Source organism: Populus trichocarpa, chromosome 1, assembly GCF_000002775.5.
Source record: "Populus trichocarpa isolate Nisqually-1 chromosome 1, P.trichocarpa_v4.1, whole genome shotgun sequence".
NCBI classification, from domain to species: Eukaryota; Viridiplantae; Streptophyta; class Magnoliopsida; order Malpighiales; family Salicaceae; genus Populus; species Populus trichocarpa.
In genome coordinates, this window is record NC_037285.2 from 17,486,466 (window position 1) to 17,511,048 (window position 24,583).

At 33.5% G+C, this 24,583-nt stretch overlaps 1 protein-coding gene across 4 annotated transcripts; it reads right to left on the bottom strand.

Moving 5' to 3' along the window:
* Positions 1–4,045: 4,045 nt before the first annotated feature.
* LOC7475108 (uncharacterized) lies at positions 4,046–14,637 on the bottom strand. Of its 4 annotated transcripts, none has more exons than XM_024605241.2 (15): positions 13,769–14,634; positions 12,436–12,491; positions 11,882–11,940; positions 11,636–11,707; positions 11,134–11,217; positions 10,827–10,934; positions 10,312–10,374; positions 9,110–9,190; positions 8,769–8,834; positions 7,966–8,121; positions 7,709–7,786; positions 6,460–6,498; positions 5,623–5,705; positions 5,270–5,342; positions 4,046–4,495 (listed from the first exon to the last, which is right to left on the bottom strand). In XM_024605241.2, the coding sequence occupies exons 1-15, from the start codon at positions 14,515–14,517 to the stop codon at positions 4,328–4,330; spliced, it is 1,935 nt and encodes a 644-aa protein (XP_024461009.2). In that variant the 5' UTR covers positions 14,518–14,634; the 3' UTR covers positions 4,046–4,327. The 4 variants fall into 4 exon arrangements, 3 of the variants coding, with proteins under 3 accessions (XP_024461009.2, XP_052302395.1, XP_052302397.1); XR_008057100.1 differs by having other exon boundaries at positions 4,420–4,495; positions 5,623–5,682; positions 13,769–14,636; XM_052446435.1 differs by lacking the exon at positions 5,270–5,342 and having other exon boundaries at positions 13,769–14,637.
* Between the last annotated feature and the right edge of the window lie 9,946 nt (positions 14,638–24,583).

The following is a 24,583-nucleotide window of genomic DNA, read 5'->3' on the forward strand; positions in this document are numbered from 1 at the left end:
ACCAAATTTCATCATGATAGTCAAAAATCTTAATGGGAAAAAGACATCTCTCTTTGACCGCTATGGATGTATCATTAACCCAAGACACATTATAGGGTTTAGGGTGTGGAACAGACTTTAAGCCTAAGCGGGATACACTACCCGAGGAAACTGCATTGATACAACTACCACTGTCTATGATGATCTTACACCCTTTATCTCCACATTTAATGTAAGTGTAAAAAATAGCAGTCCTTCTCCAATCCTCAGTTCCTTTAGGTTGTGTTAAAGCACATCTAACCACACCTAACCTGGTTGTCTTGATTTGAGTGGATATAGACCTAACACATCCTAGCAAGTTAGACTCATCATCCTTATCATTTAGATCTTGAAAATCATCGGGATTGGGTTCATATACCTTATCATCACAATTATCTTCTTCATCCATATCCTCTTACCCCTTGATGAACAAAGCCTTATTAGGGCAGCTAAAGGAGATATGACCAAAACCCTGACACTTAAAACACTGAATTCTTGAAGTTTTAGGTGTTTCATGAAAAATACCCTTACCCTTGTCTTCTCTAGGTATCTGGGAAATCAAAGGATTGGGTTTACGAGGTGGGGCACCTAATATGGAGTTATTACTACCAGGTTGAGATCTAGAAGGGGTATTACGAGTGTCCTGACGTCTTGTCCACTGGCTTTTTGTGACCAAGTCATAATTTTGTACTAGGATATAAGCTTCATCAAGGGTGGAAACACCCCTAAGCACAACCTCTCTTCTAAGGTCATCGTTTAAGCCTTTTCGAAATCTACTTAGGGTCATCACTTCATCCTCCCTAACTGCACACCTCATCCTATACTCATCAAATTGTGCCACATATTCATTGGCAGACTTGCCTCCTTGCCTCAAGTTATTCCACTGGTCCAAAAGATTTCCTCTATAAGAACGAGGCAAGTACTTTTCTTCTAACTTAGTCTTCATTTCAACCCAGTCAGTAATAGGGGGTTGACCTCTCCTAATCAAAGACTCTTCTACACTTTCCCAATAGAGCTGAGCGGTTCCACTAAGTTTCATCTTTGCAAATCTTACCCTTCTATTCTTAGATAGATTATACCAGCCAAAGAATTGATCCATGTCATGGATCCATCTATCAAAAATCCACGGGTCAAGTTGACCCTCAAAAGTTGGGGCTTCTACCTTGATATGCCTCATGACTCGCTCGTCAGGGTCATCATAGTCGTGATGGCCCTGATTGCGGTTATATTGACGGTTCCTAGGATGAACTGGTCTTTGATGGTAATCATTGGAACGCTCACTATCATGAGGGTCATCAAAGTCATTGTGACCCTGGTGTTGGTTATGGTGGTGGTTCCTACGAGGAACTGGTCTTTGAGGATTCCTATGGTTGTCACTAGAATCTCACTCTCACTAGACTGTCTTATTTGCAAAGTTTCTATGGACTCCATCCTCCCAGAAAGGTTGTTCATTTGATTGGACATGTTGCTTATTTCCGTTCGCATAAGTTGTAATTGTTCTTGAATATCTCTAAGAACATTACTAGAGTTCGGGTCCATGGTAGCTATGACTTCTAGATTGTGTACTAGACGACCACTACGTAAATGCATGCAAAAACTAATTCTGAGACTGAGATCACAAAATAACACTTGCAAGTAAAACGCAAAATAAAATTATAGCTAATAAAAAAATAAAATAAAGAAAAATAATTATTTTTTTTAATTTTTTTTTATCTTGGAGACTAAGTAATGACAGATTAAACCAGGAAAATGCGCAAGCAAGCAATGTAAGTCCTCTAAATGCACACAAGTAATCCAAACACAATGTTTCAGTTTTCCCACTAATTTAACCAAGCTCCACAATTAATTAAGAGGATCAGATCTTCAATGCTAAACAAGCTCAAAATTAAGGTAATTCAATGTAAAGGCGGCTATGTAATTTAGTTATGGGCAAGCACAAAAAAAATAATATTAATGTTAAATCTTGGTTAACAAGTGTAAAAGCATACCAGGAACGATGATATTCAATGAGTAAACGAATTTCTGACCAGGTGATGTGGCAGTGAAGGATGACGTGGCAGAATCAGCTGACGTGGCTGCTGACACAGATGCTGTCTCACGTGGTGACGTGTCAGGTGATGTATCGATGACATGGCTGATGACGCAGATACTTATGATGATGTGGCAGGTTATGTGGCGCTGACGTGGTAGGGTTAATTATTTTTGGGAGCCTCTGTTTCTGTCTTCCCTACCTCCTGTGGTCTGTTGCCGCTGCTGTCGGCGATGGTGCACGAAACGGGGCTTCGTGATTCTGCTTGGAGCCGGCGGTGCGAGGGAAGAGGCGGCGGTGTCTGTGGTGTCGCTGCTGGACGGGGCCTGTTGATCCGGTGTCACTGCTGAAGGTAAGGGCACTGTGGATGGTGGTGTTGCGGCTGGTGCTGCTGCTGGGGTGCGGCTGATGGCGCTGATGGTTAGCAAATTTGGAACCGAAGACAAAGAGCTGCTGTGGCGGCGACGCTGCGGGTTGTTGAAGGCAGTAAATCGGCGTGGACTTGTGACTGTTGTCTGTGATCGTTGGTTGTGATCGGCGTTGATGTAGAATGGTCGATCGTTCTGTGGGACTGATGTGCAGGTCTTCTTGGTGGCGGGTCTGCCGTTGTGATTGCCTGAGGCGCCGCTGATGGCGGGGCGCTGCTGCTGAGGATCGACGATGAACAGTGCCGATGAACAGTTTTTTTCTTGTAATCAGAACAGAATGCTTTTTTTCTTTTTTCTTTTTTTTTCGTTTCTTTTTTTTTTTTAGATCAATCTAGGATTAAACATAAACCTGTGGATCGTTTAATTGTAAGAACAATTAAAAGTCATGCTCTGATACCAAATTTGATGCGGGACAATAAATAATAAAATTAAAGCAAGAACAGAAAGAAGCTTTAGAAAAGAAAGAAGCTGAAGAAGAGAAGAAAGGGGATTGGAGATATGCAAAGTCTGCAAATTTTCATTAATCATCAAAACTATCTCTCAAAATGACAGAAGAACATATAAATAGTAAACCCTAAAACATCTCGCTATTGGGCTCGGCCCATCAAATTAAACTGTTTAACATAAATAATAAAATAACAATGAGCAGACCCAAATGAGCTAAATAAATAAAATAACAATGAAATGGGCCCAAATGGGCTTAGTCTCCCAACCAAAGCGTGACAGGCTGGGCCATCCTACGTCGTCTCCGTCCATATACTCGTGTAGTTTGTGGTGTGGGTCTGGTGTCCCCACCAATAACCAACAATGGTAATGATCCCACAACATTGCAAGTCCCTCTTTGCCAGAAGCAAATTTCATCCATTTTCCTTCCCGTGATTGCTTAGGTGTGTCAAGTTTAGAGTTCAACAGGGATTCACTCTTCCTTTCATGATGCATTCGTCGCCACTAAATTTTTTATTTTAAATGGATTCTGTATTTAAAAATATCAAAAATATTAATTTGAAGAAAAAAATAAAAAAAAAATATTTTTGAAACGCAAAAATAATTATAACTTTATGGAATTGGATGCTCTCGTATATCCTTTCAACTTGATGGTTATTGAATTTGGATGCTCTTGTTCTGGGACTTGGTAGGCTGCACATTTACCCATTGCTAGAATGACATTATTTTTCTGCTGTCAAGGTTGACCACAGACTTTACCGGTTTCACAACCTCCTTGGCTTGGAGCCAGAGCATAAGAGGAGGATAGATTCAAAAATCTGCACTTCTGTCCTAACCATTAGCGTGATAAGTCCACTGACAAATGACAAAGCTCTGGTTATCAGGGATTAGTCCAATACATACATATGATAATTTGAGTGCGAAAAGCAACCATCTTGATGACGCTAATAGAGAAGCCGAGCGAGCTCGATATATTCTGATCACCTGTAAAGGTTGTAACAGCAGAGAATGGTGCAGATACAGAAGTAATTCAAGAGAATAGTGCCGATACAAAATAAAATATATGTTGGTATTAAAAATAATTTTTTAAAAAAATTATTTTAATATATTTCTAAATAAAAACAACTTTAAAAAACAATTACAATCACTCCCTATTCATAAAATCATGTACCTGCTGGTTTTTACAGGTAATGCCATTTTGCATTTCTTGGATGGGCCATATATAGAACACCATTAAGGATTGATTCACGAGGGAATTGATCAGAGAAACACGATCATATCAAATCCATTAAACATTTTAACATGACTACAGATTTTCTAACAATAAGAAATACAATATGTACAAAGCATTACATCTCTCCACCAGCCCTGTGCAAAAAATGGCAGAATAATTTCCAACTTCATTTCATCAAGCCTTGAATACAGCGTTGATGACTTCTTTTAGATTCTTGCACCCAACAATTTTCATCCCTTGGAAACCTAGATTTGCAAGAGATTTTTCAGCTGATTTTGGGATTACGCACATTTTATATCCCAGTTTCGCGACAGTATGTACTCTTTTCTCCATCCTGGGTACCTGCAATGTCGTGACAAAAATATATACATTAAACAAGGCACATGCAACAAGATACTCTGTAGCTCCACCAAGAAATAGTGAAAGATACAGATGTTTCAACTATCAAGGAACATGTTATGGCTCTAAACGTAGCAAACTTCATGTAATTATCTGCATTGAATGTTATAAAAAACACACTAACAGCATGTTCTCAATAAAGTAATATATTCCGCAAGCAAGTTGTGCTTTGAGTTAGCAGCATAATATCCAAACATCATCAGCTTGGCAAAAAAGCTTTAATAACCATGCTTTTCAAGAACTATACATGTTTAGGCAGTGCTGGGCTTGCTGACTAGTTCTAAAATGCTGATTAGGCTCTTCAAAATCATAACAATAAAATTACAATGAAGTCCACACGGAGAAGGTTTCAAACCACACTAAGTTGAAACTCCATAAGTCAACACAGCAGCAAACATAGTATTCAAAACAAAAAAACAGTAATAACCAGTCTGAACCAGTTGGATCTATTTTCTGACACAAGTCTTGTAAGAACAAAGAGGAAAAGGGAAAATCAGAAATACCAGTTGCATCCATTTTCTGAGACACGCCTTTAAAGAACTAAGAGGAAACAAGAAATGCAGTTATATCATGTGCTACTTCATGTGCATGAAACTTGAAAGCTGAAAAAGGTTCACAGAGGTTTAAACAGAAGTTTACAATCTACAGAGAATAAAAATAAAAAACCAGTTGATTTTGACGTGCTTCTTGGTTGTTACAGTGGAAAAATGTACTTACTGCGCGAAGCTCGCCACCAAGGCCAATTTCTCCGATGAATGCAATGTTATTGGGAATGGGAAATTCCAAGAAACTGAAATGAGAAAAGAAAAAACAGATTGATCATATTTCAACTTCTGCATCCAATATCAACATCTATGGGACCAAAGACGGGACAAATTAACCAAGAGAGGAGCATTTTGAAAGAATGCAAACTAAAGGTCACAGGTTGCACTGGCAGAATTCACAACACTATTTATATTTATTAGGTATGTAAGGGTAGACGGGATGCAAATCATTTCCGATTAAAAAAATATACACATCAGTTATAAGAGCATGAAGGAAAAGAGAGAACCAGAATACAAATCACACACCTGCTGCAAATTGCAGCTGCTATTGCAACATCACCAGCAGTCTCTGTCAGCATTACCCCACTAACAACATTCAAAAAGATGGCCTAGTTCAGAAAAAAGAAATAGAAGAAAAAACAAATGAGAATTAAACAAAAAACCACTAATTTTAAACTAGAATAATTTTAAAAGGTATCCAGTCACTTGAAAAAAATGAATATTTTAATCATCTCTAAATCATGAAAAACAAGACAAGGAAATCCTAGAGTTGTGTTAAGGCATTCGGTCATTAGTTCACTTGCAGAGTACAAAAGAAACATGCTATGGATGCTTAAAGTCATTAAGTGAGGAAAAAATAAAAAGCTCGTATGGATTTTCAACATTCATAAAATGCATCTTATTTGGTTCATTTACAGATTCCTGTGCATTTTAAAAATTCAGTACTCTGCCTTTGCAGATTTCTGCATGTTGACAGTCATTTGACTGATATTGCACAGGTTCAAATTAAAGTTTTGCTTTTTTTTCCTTCATATTTCACATAATCCCATTTAAGATGAGTTCAATATAAATGAAAAGCAGGAGATTCAAATACAACACTTTAGAAAGACATGTTTTATTAGATTGGCCACAATGGTAAATCCTTCCATAACTGTTTTTTAGGAAATTATTTGACTGATATTGCACAAGTTCAAATTAAAGTTTTGCTTTTTTTTCCTTCATATTTCACATAATCCCGTTTAAGACGAGTTCAATATAAATGAAAAGCAGGAAATTCAAATACAACACTTTAGAAAGACATGTTTTATTGGATTGGCCACAATGACCACAAACCCAGAAAAGGAACATGAAAAATCAGCTTACATTCTCTTGGAGCATTAAACCAGCTTGCTTTATAAGAACCTAGAACCAGAGACATGTGAAATAGTTAAAAAAAAAAATGCTTGTCAACTTTTCAATGTGAAATATTTAAATATAAGCTAAAATAGGCTGTCACTTCAGAGATTCAGTTGCTACTTCAGCATTGGCTTTGCTTTACTTTTAGTTTGGAAGCAAAGAAAGGTGGAAAAATGTGTTTGTGTGGGTGTGCACGCACATGTGTGAACACATGAAGATTGTAAATAACATATCTTGTTCAAATTTACATTTCTAAACATGAAAACTTAGGTAATTTCAACTTATACTCTCCAACACTCACAGATATTAAACAAATAATTCAAGTTAACAAAATGTTCCTTTCTTCTCACCCAAAAGAATTGTCCAGGCTCATAAGACAAACACATGGTAGTGATGATGTAAGTTAGTGAGTGCAGACTTCAATTTCATTTCATATCCAAAAAGAAACGAGGAGAGGGTGCCCACCACCATGGTTCTTAGTTGGAATCACGAGTTGTTGTAGTTGTAAGTATTTAAAGAACAAATGAGATTTTTTTTGTAAAGTGTAATCATGTAATGGCCATGATGTCCATAACATAACAGTGATTCCCTCCATTGGGATATGCCAATGCCCAAATCATATAGGCCCTATATCATAACAGGAGGGCCAAAATCAAATTACATGGTGGGAATTGTGTCCAACTTCCTATGTGCTCCTATTCAGTCAGGCCACTTGCAGTGGCTGAGAACTGGGTTACCTCCAGCTAAATGCAGTTCAAGTTTGAACTTTATACTAGGTGACCTTGTGGTTGTATGTATTCCTCGAAGGTTGACCAAGAAGAGTGCACACCAAATAGCCATTCTTGATTTCAAGGTTTTAACCCAATTCACAGAATCACATCTATGTTCTCAAGGATTACTATCTATCCAAGGGATGCTATTGTCCCGACCCTCGAGATCATGACATTGGTTTCTAGCATGCATTACTTCTTATGAACAAGTTAAAGATTTTTGCCAATTTTCAAAGATAAGTTCACTGGGACAATGATATAAAAGAGAGGTGATTGTGAAAATAAGCAATCACAATTTAGCCAGTACAGGCCAACCTACAAAAAGAGATATGACATCGATTATACATCTGAACAAAAAATCTAAATCAAAAAAGAAAAAGAAAAGGTGTATCCAACAGCAATTATGACATGCATATGAAATCTTATCAAAGCCTTAGATTACTTACAGATATGATCATGTCAGCTCGGCTTGATTGGATTCCATTAATGTGCCTTGAAACTGATGAACCAGAGACACACAGAGCCTGAATAAAAGTTTTAATGGACCATCAGCATTTGGTGAAAATAAATAAATGAAAACTAAAAAAAAAGGAAACCTCAGTAAAATCATCATTGGACTTCTCATCCTCAAATAATGGTGTATCCACTGCATACATGAAATTTTTAAAAAGTAAGAAGTATAAAAGGTAATTATAAAGATTACCTGAATTTCAATAAGGAAACTTCGAGATCCATCCATTATTACAGCAACAGCTAGCCCAGCTAAAAAATCTGAATCTGAGTGCTGCTCAGTTAAGAATATCTCACTTGGATTGGAAACAACTGCCAGACCCAACTGTGACATTTCAAAAACTCCAAGCTGACAACAAGGAATAATTCTAACATCAGTTCAGAAATGCAAAACTAGCATCTAAATCTTTAGAAACATCAAGGAGAAAATTCACATTCATTTTTTAAATTATTTCCAGGAAAATCCCTCCACAAAGATTTCTAGAAAACAGAAAGTTACAGCTGCTGTTCTGAGACAATACATGGTATAGACAACATATGTAACTGCTTGAGCCAAGATGCAGTAAAGTAATCTAAACACCATCCCAGAAAATTAGAATTTAAACACCAATTTGGATTATGCAGTGCTCTACTGTAAAAGTATTGAAAATTCATTAAATAGGTAAATTACTACATGGTATAGGATTTCAGTAGATCTTATTTGAACATGAAAATTTCAAATTTTTTTTTTTTAAAAAAAAAGAAACTTTAGCACAGGAAAGTTAAAAATTAATTCAATATTTCTTTCCAAAACAAGCCAAAAGTTGGTAGAACTGCAATGCATAGAGGATATAGGACCCAGCTCCTATGTATTGACTGAAAAATTAAAATTGCAATGTCAAAAGTCTTAGACAAATTCCAAATTGGAGGGGAAAAAAGTTAAATACCAGAATGTCCAGATGAAATGAATGCATGCCACAAATATGCACAAAGTTGTAGATCCCTAGAATTGCACACCTCATCTGTGGACCCAAAACGATTCTTCACAGGTCGAAGCAACCGATGAGACGAGTACTTCTCCCCCTGGTAGTTAGCATGACATGTCACTGATTAGCAATCTTCACATTCCAAGTAAAAAAAAAAAATGCCTTGGAATCCCACCAAAGTAATGGGTTAAAGTTGCAATTGAAAACTAGCAGTTGAAGTTTCTCTAAAGAAATGTATAGCCTGAGAGGCATCCTTTAAACAGTTAAAGAATGCCAAATAGAAAAGGTAAGAAAAGTAGTCTACAATCTACAGTATAACCAAGTACTAGCTTTGCCAACTATCCAAAAAAGATAATTTAAGAAGGTACCAACTTCCATATATAAGACAACATCAACAATGTGCTCCAATACACGAGGCCCTGCAATATCTCCAGATTTATTCACATGCCCAATCTGCAGAACATTATAAAAAGAAAAGAGATGAAAAATAAAGAGACAAGAGCAGAAAAGATTATTTGCATGCAAGATAGAGATTTACAGTAATAGCATGTCAATAATCATAGAGAAACCTACAGATTGACAGATGTATAAATCTAATAATAGATAAGGATAAGCAAAAAACAAAAGAGGAAAGAGGAAAATAAACAATTAAAGACAAGCAAAAAATCAATCTAGCCCCCTTTACCAAAGTGATACTGAAAAGTAAATCGATTCAAAAGAAAAATGAGGGAAAAGGGAGATGAAACTTTCAAGTTAAGGACTTGGCAAGACTATGGTATAAAAGACAGTTTTGTAACTCTTACAGTGAGAGACCGAAGAGACAAAAGCCAAAGAGTACTTGCTTACTTCCATCGCTAATAAAGAGGTATGACTCCAAAGAACAAGAGCAAAATCAACCAACCAAGTAATGACATGATGATCTGGAAGCATATACCATACATGTCTATTTGGGATCATTTAGTTCCTGATGTATTCTCTATCACCAGGCATTACCATACCAGAGTGAACAAACCATCCCTATATATTAGTACTTCTCCCTAGCAGTCCCTGAAGTTCACTGACAAAAGAAAACAAAATCCAGAACTGAGCAAAACTTAAGAGCATAACTATTGTCTCAGCTATAACCCAGCACCTCATGCACAATATTATTTACTATTCTCCATAGTTTCCAAATTTTTAGTTCTGATATGATTTTTAATTTTTTCTCTATCCTCTTGTTTGTCAGTCTAAGAAGGATCAGTCTTGCATGTATACTTGTGTATTTGGTGGGATCTCCTTTATGCTTTTCAATAGACTTTAACTCTTCAGAAACAATAATTAAAGAAAAGAATTGATTTATCTGCTGCACCTGCAATGAAGAGAAATGAACACAGACGAGAGTAACAAAGTAAATGGATTCATATTAATTCAAAACACCAAAGCAATAACAGTCTAGTTGATTTTTTTGACACATGGTGTGAAAGCATACAGAACCCCACTTTTTGGTAATCTCAGAGTTATAATTGATTAACGAATTCAAAGATATTAAACGAAACTAGATTAGTAATTTTTAGGTTATTGCACAGGATTCTCACCAAAAGTATTGGGATGTTAGTTGTTTTCGCAAAACGCAACAGGGCTGATGTGCATTCCTTAACCTGTCACATATCCATACAGTAACAGCAATCAGCAACTCTCTCCTGAAACCACCAGATAAATGTGCCCACAGCACACAGATATTTGCATTTTTGCTTCAGAAAGCAAAGAGTATAGGAAAAGGACCACCAAAATTTACACATAATGCTTTCTGACAACATCATTCTGATATGTTTGCATTACTTTTGCTCACAGAGAATGAAGATAGGTGGACAAAAGGTGCTGTCTTTCATGTGTGAGGCCTCTGGATTGTCAACAAGACAGTAACTTTAAAAAAAGTAGATGCATTTTGAGCACAGAACTACATAGCAAATGAGGCGATTTACATAACTTTGGGTCAAAATACATTGCTTAGCACCATGTCTTCTTGCACTGATGCACCCCATAAGAGTTGAATACATTAAGCTAAAATCTGATATTGCGCTTGGCAGTCTATAGTGCATAAAGTTCCAACCTGTGACAGTCCTCCAGCACTTCCAGCAACTCCTTTCAGATAAACTGTTTGAATTGAATCAATAATCAGAGCACGGGGGGAGAGATGCTGAATTTTTCCAAGTATATCCTGAAAAAGGGCAAGGAAACTAATTATGAGAAGTTCGTACAAAAGTATCTTAGACCTGGATGATTGAGTAGAATGCCCTTTCCTGATCAGCCTGAAAGAGTTTAATAAAAGAGCACCAAAATAATCACTAAAGAAAAGGGACGGTTCAAATCAAAACTATTACCAACAAACCAGTTAGGGTAAGTCCGAAATTGTTCACCTCAATATCAGTACTGGAATATAAGTAAAGCTCCTCAGTTCCAATCTCCATACGGTCTGCTCTGTTTCCAATTTGCTCGACACTCTGCCATGAGGAAGAAAAAAGTGAAATGGTATTTGCTTGTTGATAATAAGATCAAGACTTATATTACCAAATAAATGTCAAAATTTATCTTAGGATAGCAGCCCAACTGTTGTAGCCTTCCAGGAGCAAAACATGAGTTAGATAGCTTGAGTACCAATTTCAGAGCCTCCCGCACTATCCCTATCTAAGCGGTGATGATCCTTAAGATTTCCTCATTCTAAGTTCGGAGTGAAAAATCAGGTTTTCCCTTCTAATAATTTTACTAAAATACCTCATTAAAACCATGTAAAACTGGTATGTCATTTTCTGCACAGGTAAGAAAGCATATGGCCTAGTCATTTTTTTGGTGGGTGGGGGGGCCAAGAGGGCTATTGAGAAAGCATGAAGCATGTGAAAGTTGTCTGCAGGAAACACTAACCTCTTCACCAGAAACATATACAACTGGAGCTGATCCACCAGGATCCTCACTGTCAGCTATTATTGCAGCAACCTTCCAATTCAAAAGAGTTGACATAGGATAGAATACTTAATAGAGGGGTTATTTTGGATCAAACGAGATAAAATGAGGCATATAGAAAAAATCTGGTCACATAAAAAAAAATTAAAGCAACAAATTCTGACGATGTAAAAGCACATAAGATCAAAATTATTACAAGAGACTCACCTGCAATAACAGTGTGCTCTTGCCGACCCCAGGATCACCACCAACCAAAACCAAAGAACCTTCAAATGCAAAGGACATATAACCAAAGTAAACTTTGAATCCACTTCTTACAGAAGAATGACTTGAGCATCAAAAACAGACAATTTTGAAAAGACTTGACTAAAGACGTGAAAGAAGTAGCAAAATACAGAGAAACATCTGTGTGCAGGATTAGATAGCAGGACTTAAAGCCTATGGATTTCAATCATGTGCTTCATTGCTCCTAAAACTTCCAGCTAATAAAATTCAGCAAGTCAAAAGGTCAGGAAACAAAGTAATATTTCCAAAAGCTAGAGGCTATAACTGGTTATGTTCTACGAAAAATAGAGTTTTTTGTAAAGAATGTTTGGAGAGACCAACTTTTCAATATTTCATCGTAAAGTGGCTGCTCTAAAAACTTGAACTTGCTATATTGTGGTTGCAAGCCCATGACCCATCACCAAGCAATGGCTTCTAAGCTTTTTACCCCAAAACAATTATTAATTTAAAATATTATCAAGTAAATCTGATGAAACCTGGAACAAGACCACCCCCAAGCACCCTTTCAACTTCACTTCCAAAAAGTCCAGACCTGGATCACAACCAAAAAATATGAAAACAGATTTCCTAAAGCCAATATAATTATGAACTCAATCAATCAATATCATGAGACATCATAAATTCATCATTACAGAATCCAAAGCAGTTGTGCAATTGAAAAATAAACTACATTTTATAAGCAAATGCCTAAAAGCTATAGAAATTATCTGCCATACCACAACAAAAGGAGCATGGCTGCACTAATGGAGGTATCTATTATAATAAATGTGGAAATTGTTTCACATATTCAATGAGGGGAAGTTGGCTGCAAGAGCTGTCCACAAATGGTGCAGAGGAGTCAACCAAACAATGCACGTTGAAAATGATAAAAACCTAGGCATGGAGGACCCTCCAGGCAATCCAATGATGTTCTCGCTCGAACATAAGAGAGTTGTTTCTCTTCATATAAAAATCATATTCCTATTGTATCCTTCATACTTCACAACAATTCTATACCTCCATTGAATTTTTAATCACCAGATTACACATGTAGTGTTACAGCCATTACAACATACAAAAAAAAAAACAGTTACATGCGAAGGCATTGAAAGTAACAGACAGAATAATGAAAACTCTACATAAAAACACACAATCTTAGTTTTTAGTAACGCTTCTTGTTCAAATAAACAAAAGTCTCTGCTCAACCAAGGCTAATTGGCTGTGACCTTACATTTCCTCTAAAAACCAGACTATGTTATTTAACAGGATACATAGCGGTTTAAAAGTTCCATTTGGTGGAGTTAAATGGGTTCCATGAGTGCAACCATCACCACCCACCATTCCACCAACAGCACTCACCACAGTCCCCACAACCATGGCCACTGCCCTTGCCGCCATACCACCACAGTATTCCACAATTGACATTTCAACCCCTAGATCTTTTACTTCTCACCGAAATCAACTGATATAACCACTTGTATAAGCAGGTAGCGGGAATCAAACCCGCATCATAAGCTTAGAAGGCTAGGGGTTATAGTCCTTTATAACATCTCAATTCAAAACAGAACAGAAGACTTTGGTTTCATTCCGCTCCTTTGTGAAATATGAAAAAAAAAAATTCGAGCAATAAGACAGGAGCGAAAAAAATAAAATTCATAACATCTATGCAGCCCTCTTTTGTCTTAATGCATGGTTAATCCTATTATTTTATTACAATAGCTACAAAATAAAAAGAAAAGAAAAGATGCATCACAAATTCTAGTGGTATTTTCGGTTGCCAAAAGAACAAAACAGGAAATAAATCCCAAAACTGATAAGATAACAACTTACAAAGGAATACGCCAATTCAACATATTCATCCCACGATTCACATCTGTCAGCCTCAAGGGACGCAACTCCCCAGGCTTCTGTGGCAGCCAAGACCGCACTGCATTCTCCGAAGCCTCAATCCCACTCACCTTATTCCCACTCCCAATTTTCGCCTCAAAAAACTGCTTCATTGTCCCTACTTCATTGCACGATCGACAAGACCCCCACCATTGCCCTGATGTAAACCCACAAATTTCGCAAACCCAACTAGTTTTACTTTTCCCCTTCGTCCTATACACCGCTCTATCCCCAGATCCCACCGCCCCATTAACTGAACTCCCCTTCTTCACACCCACATATCTCTTTTCCTTCTTCAAATCCTCTATTTCATTACGATTACTCGGCAATCCCATCTGGGTTTTCTCTCGTTTGATTAAATTCTCTCCCGCTAAGCCATCCACTTCCTCATCAAAACTGGACAGCCTGAGCTCCGATTCTCTAAACTCAGCACTACTGCTGGCGCCACTCTGCGTCACTGTCCCATCCGAGATTGGGTCGAAAACACTCCAAACTAGAGGGGCATTTTTGGAGCTGTCAATGGGAATGGGGTCGTTTGCGGAGGAATGGACAGCGAGGCCAGATTCTTTGGAAAGGAAAGGGGAGGTGGTGAGGTGGAAATGGCGGGAGAGAAAAATAGGGTTGGGTTTTAAGAGGAAACGGTTTTTGAAAGTGTAGAATGATCTTATTACTTTCATGGCTGTGGTTTGCATCAGGGAGGGAGAAAGTGAAAAGTCTAATTCATGAAGGAATGAGTTAGGGTTTTAGGGTTTTGAGGATGAAATGAAATGGGAAACCCGCCAAGTTCAAAACAAAAGGAAAGGGTTAGAAATCAGTATGTGCTCAGTTGTGTGATGTAAATTATTTTTAAAAAATATATTAAAAAATAATTAATTTTATATTTTTTTTCAAATCAAAAAACATTTTTAAAATGAAATCAAACGTTGTTCCAAATATAAAAATAAATGATGATTAAGTCTACGAAGAAATATTGCTCTAAAATTTGGTATATAGTGACATTTTGAGGGTTTTTTTGGTTTACTTTGTCAATTTTTGTCAATTCAGATTTTTATGCCAAAGGAGAACATATTATCATAAATTCACTTTTACAAAATGGCTATGATAATTTTGAGGGATAATTACATTAAAAAAAAATTCAAGAACAAATGTTGAGATTTCCTATAACAAATTGCTTATATTTTTTATTTTAAAAAAAGTTCATGTTTGATTGAAAAACCTAGTTATCTCACTATCAAATTTTATTGAAGTTTATAAAAGTGTGGTGTTTTTTTTTCTCTCTCATTATACACCTTAATTTTATTTTTCTTTAACTTGTTATAAGCAAGATTGTTAAAATCACAAGTTGATTCGTAAAATCGTATGATTTTACAAGTCAACACATGTTAAACATGTGAAATCGTTTTGAAAACTCAAAAATTATTAAAATCAGACTACAATCGAATAAAATCAGATAAAATCAGATAAAATCACGAATTTAAAACCGATTTTATAATTTCACTTAAGTACGTGTAGTACATCAAATTTTTATCTTCAAAGTCCAGCCCTCGACATCAACACCAACCACCTATACAATATTTACCCAAGTCTCTTTTAATTTCTTTCTCTTAGTCATTCAACAATCAACCACCACCAATAACCCTCTCGTTTTTTTTCATCGTCGACTGCATCTTTTTCCCCAGCCACTGTGAGTTCTAGACAGTGGCGTCCTCTCCACCAGCAATTGTAAGTTATTCTGTAGTTCTGTTTATTTTTTTTCCCATCATGCAAGGATCATTTTACATTATTGCTTTTTTTTTTTGTTTTCTTTTCAATTTATGATTTTATTTCGAGTAATATACTTGTCTATTCAGGGTTTTTTTTCTCCAGATTGAAAAGGGCAGTAGCCCTAGGCATGAAGTACTTGGTTTTTGGGATCAAGAAATGGCGGTGAGAAATGAGTATCTAAAAAAGTGAAGACAGTGCTATATATTGGTCACTGCACAATATCTTCTTCATTTTTCCCTCACCTTTCCAAGTGTGCAATCTAACTATGGTTAGAATTGGATTGTTGCTCGCTGATCTTTCTTTAGACAATTGTGAGAAAACAATACACAATTCTTGTTCCTCGCACACAATTCAAGCTCTAGACCAAAGATAATACAGTTCTTATAAGATAATACAGTTCTTATTCTTTGTAGTTTTATAAGCAAGGTGTAGACACCTGTATACTAGTAGATTGTTTATTTTAAGTTTATTAATTGTTAGTTAATAAAAATAATGAATAAATAATTATATTTTATTTTTAAATTACTTAAATTATATATGAATTTTTATTTGAATCATGTATTTTAAAGTGATTGAATTATGTACAAGTTTTTATTTGAACATTGTATTTTAAGATACTTGAATTATATATGAAAAAAAAATTTCTTACTATTTAACGATCTGTTTTTACGACCTGAGTTTATATTGTATTTTCGTGTTGTATTAAAAATACATATAGGGGCACAGAACTATCTATACTTTGTTTTGATTACTCTTTTTATTTTGATTTTTTTTATTTTAGGTAGTAATTAAGAGTGCAATAGTAGTTATTTTTTGGAGTGTTTTTCATTTAAAAATACATGAAAATAATAATTTTTTATTTTAAAAAAATTATTTTTAACATCAACATATTAAAATAATTTAAAAATAAAAAAAATAATTTTAAATAAAAAAAATTAAAATTTTATAAAACTCATACCTCAGTTGTTAGGTATTTGGCTAAACCCCATCATTTACGATCCTATCATAAATGTTGATGTTGAAGTAAAACATTTTGCTGCCACTGATTCATTCACATAAATCTTGGACTCCACCTTTATTAAATTCGACTGTTCTAGGACTTTGTATTTGATTTGATTTTTAAAATGAATTTTTTTATTTTAAAATGTTATTTATAAGGCTAAAAGAATTGATTTGGTGGTCTTTCAATATAATTTGATAGGCGGAATCGTGAAGTCTCTACAACAAATTGTGATGGAAGGGCCTTAATACAAACACACAATAAATCATGTACTAAAATTGAGAGAGAAAAAACTATAGAAAGTAAAATAACCGATAGTTCAAGTATTCTCTATAGATTTTAGTCCATTGAGGTTAAATGGATGCCACCTCTTCTTCTGACTTATGAATCATTTAAGAATTAATTTCATAGATCGGATAAAAAAAATTCAACTTAGGAAAAAACTATTTAACTTGTAAATAATTATTTGATATTATTATTAAATCTAGTCAATGATATTAATTTTTAAATCTTTTAATTTCACTCCTTTTTCAACTTAGATTTAAAATTAAACTATGTAAAAATTGTCCTAACATGATCTAATTGACGTAGTTAGTCCAAAAACAACTTAGTTGAATGATAAAAAAAAGCATAAGAATGAAATTGAGAAATTGACAAAAAAAAAAATCCTGACTTGACTCCTTGCTTAGCTTATATTTAAAATTAAAACATGTGAAAGTTGTGTTGATGTAATCCAGTCGACTTAACCGATTCTAAAATAACATAGATGATTGTTAAAAAAAATCTAAAGATGAAATTAAAAAAATAAAATTGAAAGAAAAAGGGAGGGAAATGAAAAGGATAAGAAAAGGTGGGGGCTAAATAGGGAAAAAAAAAAGGAACTTCACTGTGAACCTCATTATATTAGGGTAATGGGTGAAATGTTACATCAACACCATCATCTTTTTAGTAGTGTTTAGAATAATGGATGGACCGTGCTTTTGAGAATTTTTTAATTCCTTTAGCTTTAGATTGATTTTTTTGTGTTTTATTTATTATTTTGATGTGCTAATGTCAAAAATAATTTCTTAAAAATATATATTATTTTAATATATTTTCAAGTGAAAAACACTTTAAAAAATAATCTCTAACTCAATCTCAAACACGCTCTTCATATCGTATCTCCGAATTTAAATGAGCTTAAATTTTATAATATGAAAGATTTGGAAGGGTGGGAGAGATGGGAAAATATCACTTAAAAAGTATTGTCTTGTCCTCGTCCTCTCGGAATTAAGCATGGTCCAAAGTTAAAGGCATATCGAACCACCTTTTTTGGATTAAAACTTTTGTTTATTTTACCAAAATTGTTTTTTATTTTGTGAAATTTATTTTTCTAAAAAATGAATTATTTTCTATTATTTGGATATGTTAAAGAAAATATTTTTATAAGATACATTTACTTTCACTAGTAGCTTTAAATAATGATAATAATAAAAAAATATGATGTGGTTATAAAAATAATGGTACTGGTGATTGTGATAATTATGATAATATTATTGGTGATAGTTATGGTTATGGTTATAGTATTTATGATGGTGATTGTAATAATGTTTGTGGCAATGATGGTAGTAAGATGATGGTTATTATAACAATAATGATATAGTTATAATTGTAATTGATGTTATTTTTGTAATAAGATGACAACTGTAACAATTTGTAGTGGTAATTATTATTATGGTAGTGATAGTATTAAGTGATATAGTGATTATAAAAATATTGATGAAGCGGTGGTTACATTAATAACCAAGTGGTGGTAACAGTGGTGTTGGTGGAGAAATGATGGTTATGATTGCAATAGTGGTGGTAACTAGTGGTTGCAATTGTTGTTGTAATAGTGATGGTATTAAAGTATTAGATGATGGAAATGGTTATGAAGCGGTAAGTACATTGATAAAAAAAAATTAGTGATGGCGAGTGGTGTTGGTGGTGGTAGCTAATGGTCATGGGATGGTGGTGGTGGTAAGGCAATTATGATGGTGATAATGGTAATGGTAATGGTAATGGTAATGGGCTCATAATGATTGTTGAAATAAATAAGTTGTGGTGTTAATGAATATTGTGAGTTGGTAATATCATGAAAAACATTTTAAACTCTTAAAATTAAAATATTTTCATCCAAATTAGTTTTATTAAGAAGTTGATTGGAAAATATTATGTGTTTGGTATATTTGTTAATGTTTGTTTTACATTGAAAAATGGAGAAAAACAATTTCTAGAAAATTAATTTTCGCAAAACAAATTTTACAAAAATATAAAACATATTGTTTTCTTGTATGTTTTATTGTGGACATTGAGACATTTTGATTGTGGATTGTGGCAGTGTGTTGTTAGTTTTTCCCTTAATGAATTAAATGGCTAGGTGTTGTTGAGCAAATGATGTCTAGGTTTTTTGTTGTTTTCTTTCTTAAAGGCATGGTTAGTCAAGGTAATGTGTTGTGTGGTTGGTCAGGAGAGTGTGCTGCTGATTTTACTCTTGATGATTTTAGTGGCTATATGTTATTAAGCAGGGCTGTTTAGGTTTTTCTTTGCTTTTTTTATTGGAGGCATTGTTGGAAAGGGAAGCATGTGCAACCTATTTTCACTACTATTAATCAGGGGCTTCCTATAGGCAAGTAAAGTTGTTGTTCGTGTCACCTTGAGGCTCTTTGACTCCTCGACTATGAGTGGCTAGACATTCATGTTTGGAATCCTTGCTTTTCTTATGGCTTGTTTTTTGGGCTGCCTCACATCTCTTCTCAGTTTAAGTTTTCCTGCAGAGGGTGCACTGGTCCTAGAGTTGGGTTCCAGGAAGCCATTGGTTTTCATCTAGATTGGTTGGGCTATTGAGTGTTGTGAGGGTTGTCTAGCAGATAATGGTATGCAATCATGATTATTCATTAAATGCAAGGCGCAATTGTCTTCGTCATTTGTCCTTCAACAACTTTGAGGGGGCTGGTGATTGTTATGCTGGATTGGATGTTAAATTAGGTGTTAGCGATTTATTTGTTGATTTTAGTTACTTTACCTCTAGTTTCCCTTCCAATGCTGTTAAGTTGTGTGTGGGTTAGTTTCGTTAACAACTATTCTGGTTTGATTCCTTTTTCATAAGAAAAAAAAAATATAATTGGTCTTGCTAATGTTATGTCACTTCATGTCATGTTTCTTTGGGTTTTTATTAGAGTGGCATGCTATAGTTTTAACATCTTTTTTTCTGATAAAGAGCAGGTGGGGTGGTTTGGGTTTAACAACCTTCATCGATTGCAGGTGGGGTGGTTTGGTGTTGTGACATTTTCTACCTGCTAGTAGTTTCTTTCATCATTCTATTCTTTTTTTTTCTTTTTGGTTGGTTTTAGTTTTCTTATTTTTAACCATCATGTTAACTTTTTTTTTTCATTTCCTCTTTATGGCTTCACAAGTTTGGGTTTCGCTCATTGTGCTTGAGCTGACATGATTCTTGTTTTATTGTTTGCTTTGCTGGTACTTGTATTAAGGTATTGTTATGCCAATTTTTTCAAGTTTCTTATTAGTTTATATTATTTGTCTTAGATGTCATTCTATGTTGGTTGGTATTTTGAGTTAACATTTCTCTGTTATTGCACCAAGGATTGGTTTTTATATTCATGTTGTTGGTTTCTATTTTGTTTGTGTTTGTTGTCTATTGCTTTGAAGGTGGTTTGTTACTGAGTTTTTTATTCTTATTTCTTCTTTTACTTATGAGGAAGATTCTGCTACTACCTACATGGTATGTGGTCTTGATTGTTATTATCCGAGGGTCCAAATATGCTACAGAATATGATTGGCCATCAGTCGATGACATCCATTATCTTGGGATTTCACATCTAAAGAAGGTGGGAAGCATGCATGGTAGTATTTCCATGCAGCATTGTTGGATGGTTTTATTATGAATTTTTTATTGCTTTCATTGCCTTTGGGTGTTTGGTCTGTTTAGAAAGCACCTTTAAAAAAAAAATTATACTCTTCTCTTTCAAGCTTTACCCTATTTTTTGGTCACATTTTCATTTGGATGGAGTACTCTGAACTAAACTTTTATCAATGATTTATATTGTTGTGATGTGCAAGTTAAAGGATTAAGTTTTATTTCAGTCATGGTTAATTATTTAATTGGGTTTGCCTTTGTCTTTTGATATAGAATTTATTTTTTATTCATGTGTTCCATAGAGGCCCTTTATCGTCTTTGCTCGATCATCTTTTAAGCTTCAGGCTATTTTGCATTCTGCATCTTCAAAAACATTGCCCTAGGCTTCTTTCATCTTTTAAGGTCCTGCTCCTTTTTTTATTCTACTATGAATGTTGAGTTTGGAGGATGTTTAGGTTTTGTAATTTACCTTTCCATTTATTTATCTATCTATCCATTCATCTATCCTTTTAGTGTTTTTTTCTCTTCTCCCTGGCTTTTGCAATATTGTTGTTTTTTTTTTGTTAGAATCTTCTCTTTCATTGTCTTTGATTGCCATCTTTTTGTTTACTATACTTTGTTCAATAAAAGCCTTTGATTGGTTGTTATGATGCTCTTGGCACTTTGTTGGTAATAAAGATCTCAGCAAATGAGCTTTCTATTATGAGATATTTTGCTTTAAGACATGCATTTTGCATTATCTTGGAATTGCCTTGGAATAGAACCTTGGTTGAAAGAGATTATTGGTCTTTCATTAGTTGCATTCTCTTATTTTCTTCAATTGATAATTTAACTCATTAAATCATTAAATATGCTTCTTTTAGCTTGGAGGAACCATGATTAATACCTTTTAGTTTTTGTAAGGAGAGGTTGTGTTGTCCTTGGAAGGTTAAGAATGAAAGAATTGAATTCTTTTTTTTTATTCTATGATGTGCGAAGGTCAGCAGTGTTGTATGAATATAAAATAAACGGTGTTAGGATTCGTTTGTGATGTTGTTGGATATTGATTTTTTCCCTAAAATTAATTGTATTTTCACAAAGAGTTTGTTGAATGTTTGATATCATCTATTTACTTATTTTCTCATATCCTATTCATTCTTTTTTTTTAAGGGTTTCATTAATAATTATTTACTATATACTTATCATTTCAAATTGACAAACATAATTTTGTTATCTCTTCACATAAATAGCTCTTTAAAATATCTCTTTGACTATTGCTTTACATGGATAATGCTTTTCTTGTTATGCATACTTCGACTCATAACATGCATACTTCATCTGGTTCAAAGGTTTTCTTTTTCTTTTTAAGATCCTTAGCAATTAAAACATCATCAATTCACATTTTGTATGCATATCCACGACGATGTACAAGCAATATAACTAGTAAACATTTTAAAAGAGTACATTTATAGATGTTGTATTCTAAGAGCCCTAAATGGTTGATAGAAAGGTATTTTATGGGATAAGATCTCTCGCATCTAGTTTTTAATAGTTCAATTTATATTTGGACTTTTTACAAACTATCTTGACTTATATCTTGATTATTAATTTTCCAATCCAACCTATTTGGTAAGTCTAGTTCCCATAACAAAGTGCAGGGTATGTTAATGAGATAAAAAGGATCTAATATCAAAATGACTATGGATTTTTTTTCTTTTCTTCTTGGGTTGGTAGTATTCTTGGAATAATTTTATTGATATCGTGTTTATCTCTCCAATCTAATCAAATATAAATAATACAAAACAAGAATAACAAATTCATAAGAATTTTAATATTATAATTTTATTTGAGATTTAAATTTTGATAACTAAGTATGCAAAGATGACAAATGATGCTCATCAATCTAACTTATTATATATTCATATTTATACCCAAAATAAAAAATCAATATCTATTCATTGCTCATTAAGTCAAGAATTTGAATAGCTACATGAACATAGATGAAAACAATACAAGAAAAACAACAAGCATAAACAACATAGAATTTTACCGAGTAAGGTCACCGTACAAAAAGCCTATTTTGAAATTTTATCACTTGATATTTTTTCTTTAAGTAGTCGCTTGAAATACAAACTAAATAATTCTATTTTTAATATTTTTAAACCTTAAACTAAATAAAAATATTAATAAACTAAATAGGAAGAATAAAAAAAACCATAAAGGACAATATTTTTCTAAACTAAATAACAATAATAATAACTACGGAAACAAATAATTTCTATGGATTTCTAATCAAGACTCTCCAACCATTTTTCTTTCTTCGTTTCATGTACATAAAAATTTTAGATATCAATTTTAGTCCCTTCACGTTAAATGTTATATAAGAAACATCAATTGATAAATAATTTCTTTTGTACTTGCTTCTAGCATAATGAATTGCAAAACTCAAACTAGCTTCATCAATATATGTTGTATCCATATAACCATTGAATAAATATACATTTGTGATAATAATAAACTTGTTATCTCATTCATAAAAAAAAAACTTGTTATCAAAAAAATCAACATAGCCTAAATCAACGATTTTCTTTTGTTGAGCACCTTCCTTATTTTCTTTGTACTTAACCTTAAACTTATCAATAAGGATATTTTTTATGTCATCACATCTATTACTATCATTCTTTATAATAACATTATCAACATAATCATTATCGAAATAAAACATCATAATTTGGTGGAGAATATTAATCCATATTTATATCCTCTTCTCATACTTCTGAATGAGCTCATAAAATTAGCTATGAATTTGTTATAACTCCCCTCTAGTTATTTGTTCTTCATATTCGCTAATTGATGAGATAATTCTTCAACATGTTTCAAGAAGTTTATCACCATTAGTTGACGTGTTAATTCTGCAATTTATCATTACATATCTTTTATCACTAGTTCGTAATTATCTATTTTTCAATAGAGAACCTCTTCATCTCCTCCTACAACATGTCTTGTTTGGTGATTACCTCTTCTAGTTATGATTATTCAACATCACACAACACCACTAGGAATCATTGGACTCTGATACCAACTAACACAAAGTTTCGATACCAACTAACACATACAAAAACAATACAAGAAATACAGCAAGCACAAACAACATAAAATTCTACCGAATTAGGTCACCGTACAAAAACTTTAATTCAAGATTTTATTACTGAATGTTTTCTCTTCAAATAGTCTTATGAAATACAAAGTAAACAATCTTATTTATACTAATTTTAAACCTAAAATGAATAAATAAAATAAAATTCCTAAATTAAATAGGAAGAATAAAAACATCATAAAAGAAAAAAAATTTCTAAATTAAATAAAAATAAAAATAAGTACAAACATGGTCGTTAACTTCAGGGCCCGTGGGATTAGTCGAGGTGCGCGCAAGCTGGCCCGGACACCCACGTTAAACTAAAAAAAAAATAAGTACAAAAATAAATAATTTATTTAAAAAATTCTCCAACATCATATTTACAACGTGTCAGGTTTTAAACATCTATTAATCAATCACTATTTATTATTCAACATGAGAATTAAAAATAATATATGTTTTGGGTAAGTGTATGCTTATATTGAATGAAAAATTATTAATTTATTATGGGAAATTTACTTAATATGCCCTTCCATTTTATGAGCTATCTCATCGTAGAACATGTCTAATTGCATGCAATATGTCCTAGATATAAAAACAATCTCCCGTAAGAACGAGTTATGACAAAACTACCCTCGTGAAATAACGTGGAAAGTGATTTTTTTTTAATCCTTTTGGAATCAAGTAAATAATTATTTTTAAACATCGTTTCATTTGTTAAATTTTTTTATTAGTTTTAAGTAAATAATTAATTTTATACTTTAAGAAATAATTAATAATTTTGTAATTATATTTAAAATAATTCTATATTTATATGATGGGAATATGCTAATAAGTAAATATAATTTTTTTTTAAATCATTTGCAAGTCACATTTCCAGTGACAAAACATTCTAATAAAAGTTTCTATTCTATTAGAGAGATTATGCTTATATTTAAAGATATATTAATTATAATTAAACATATAAAGTTATATTTAAGACAA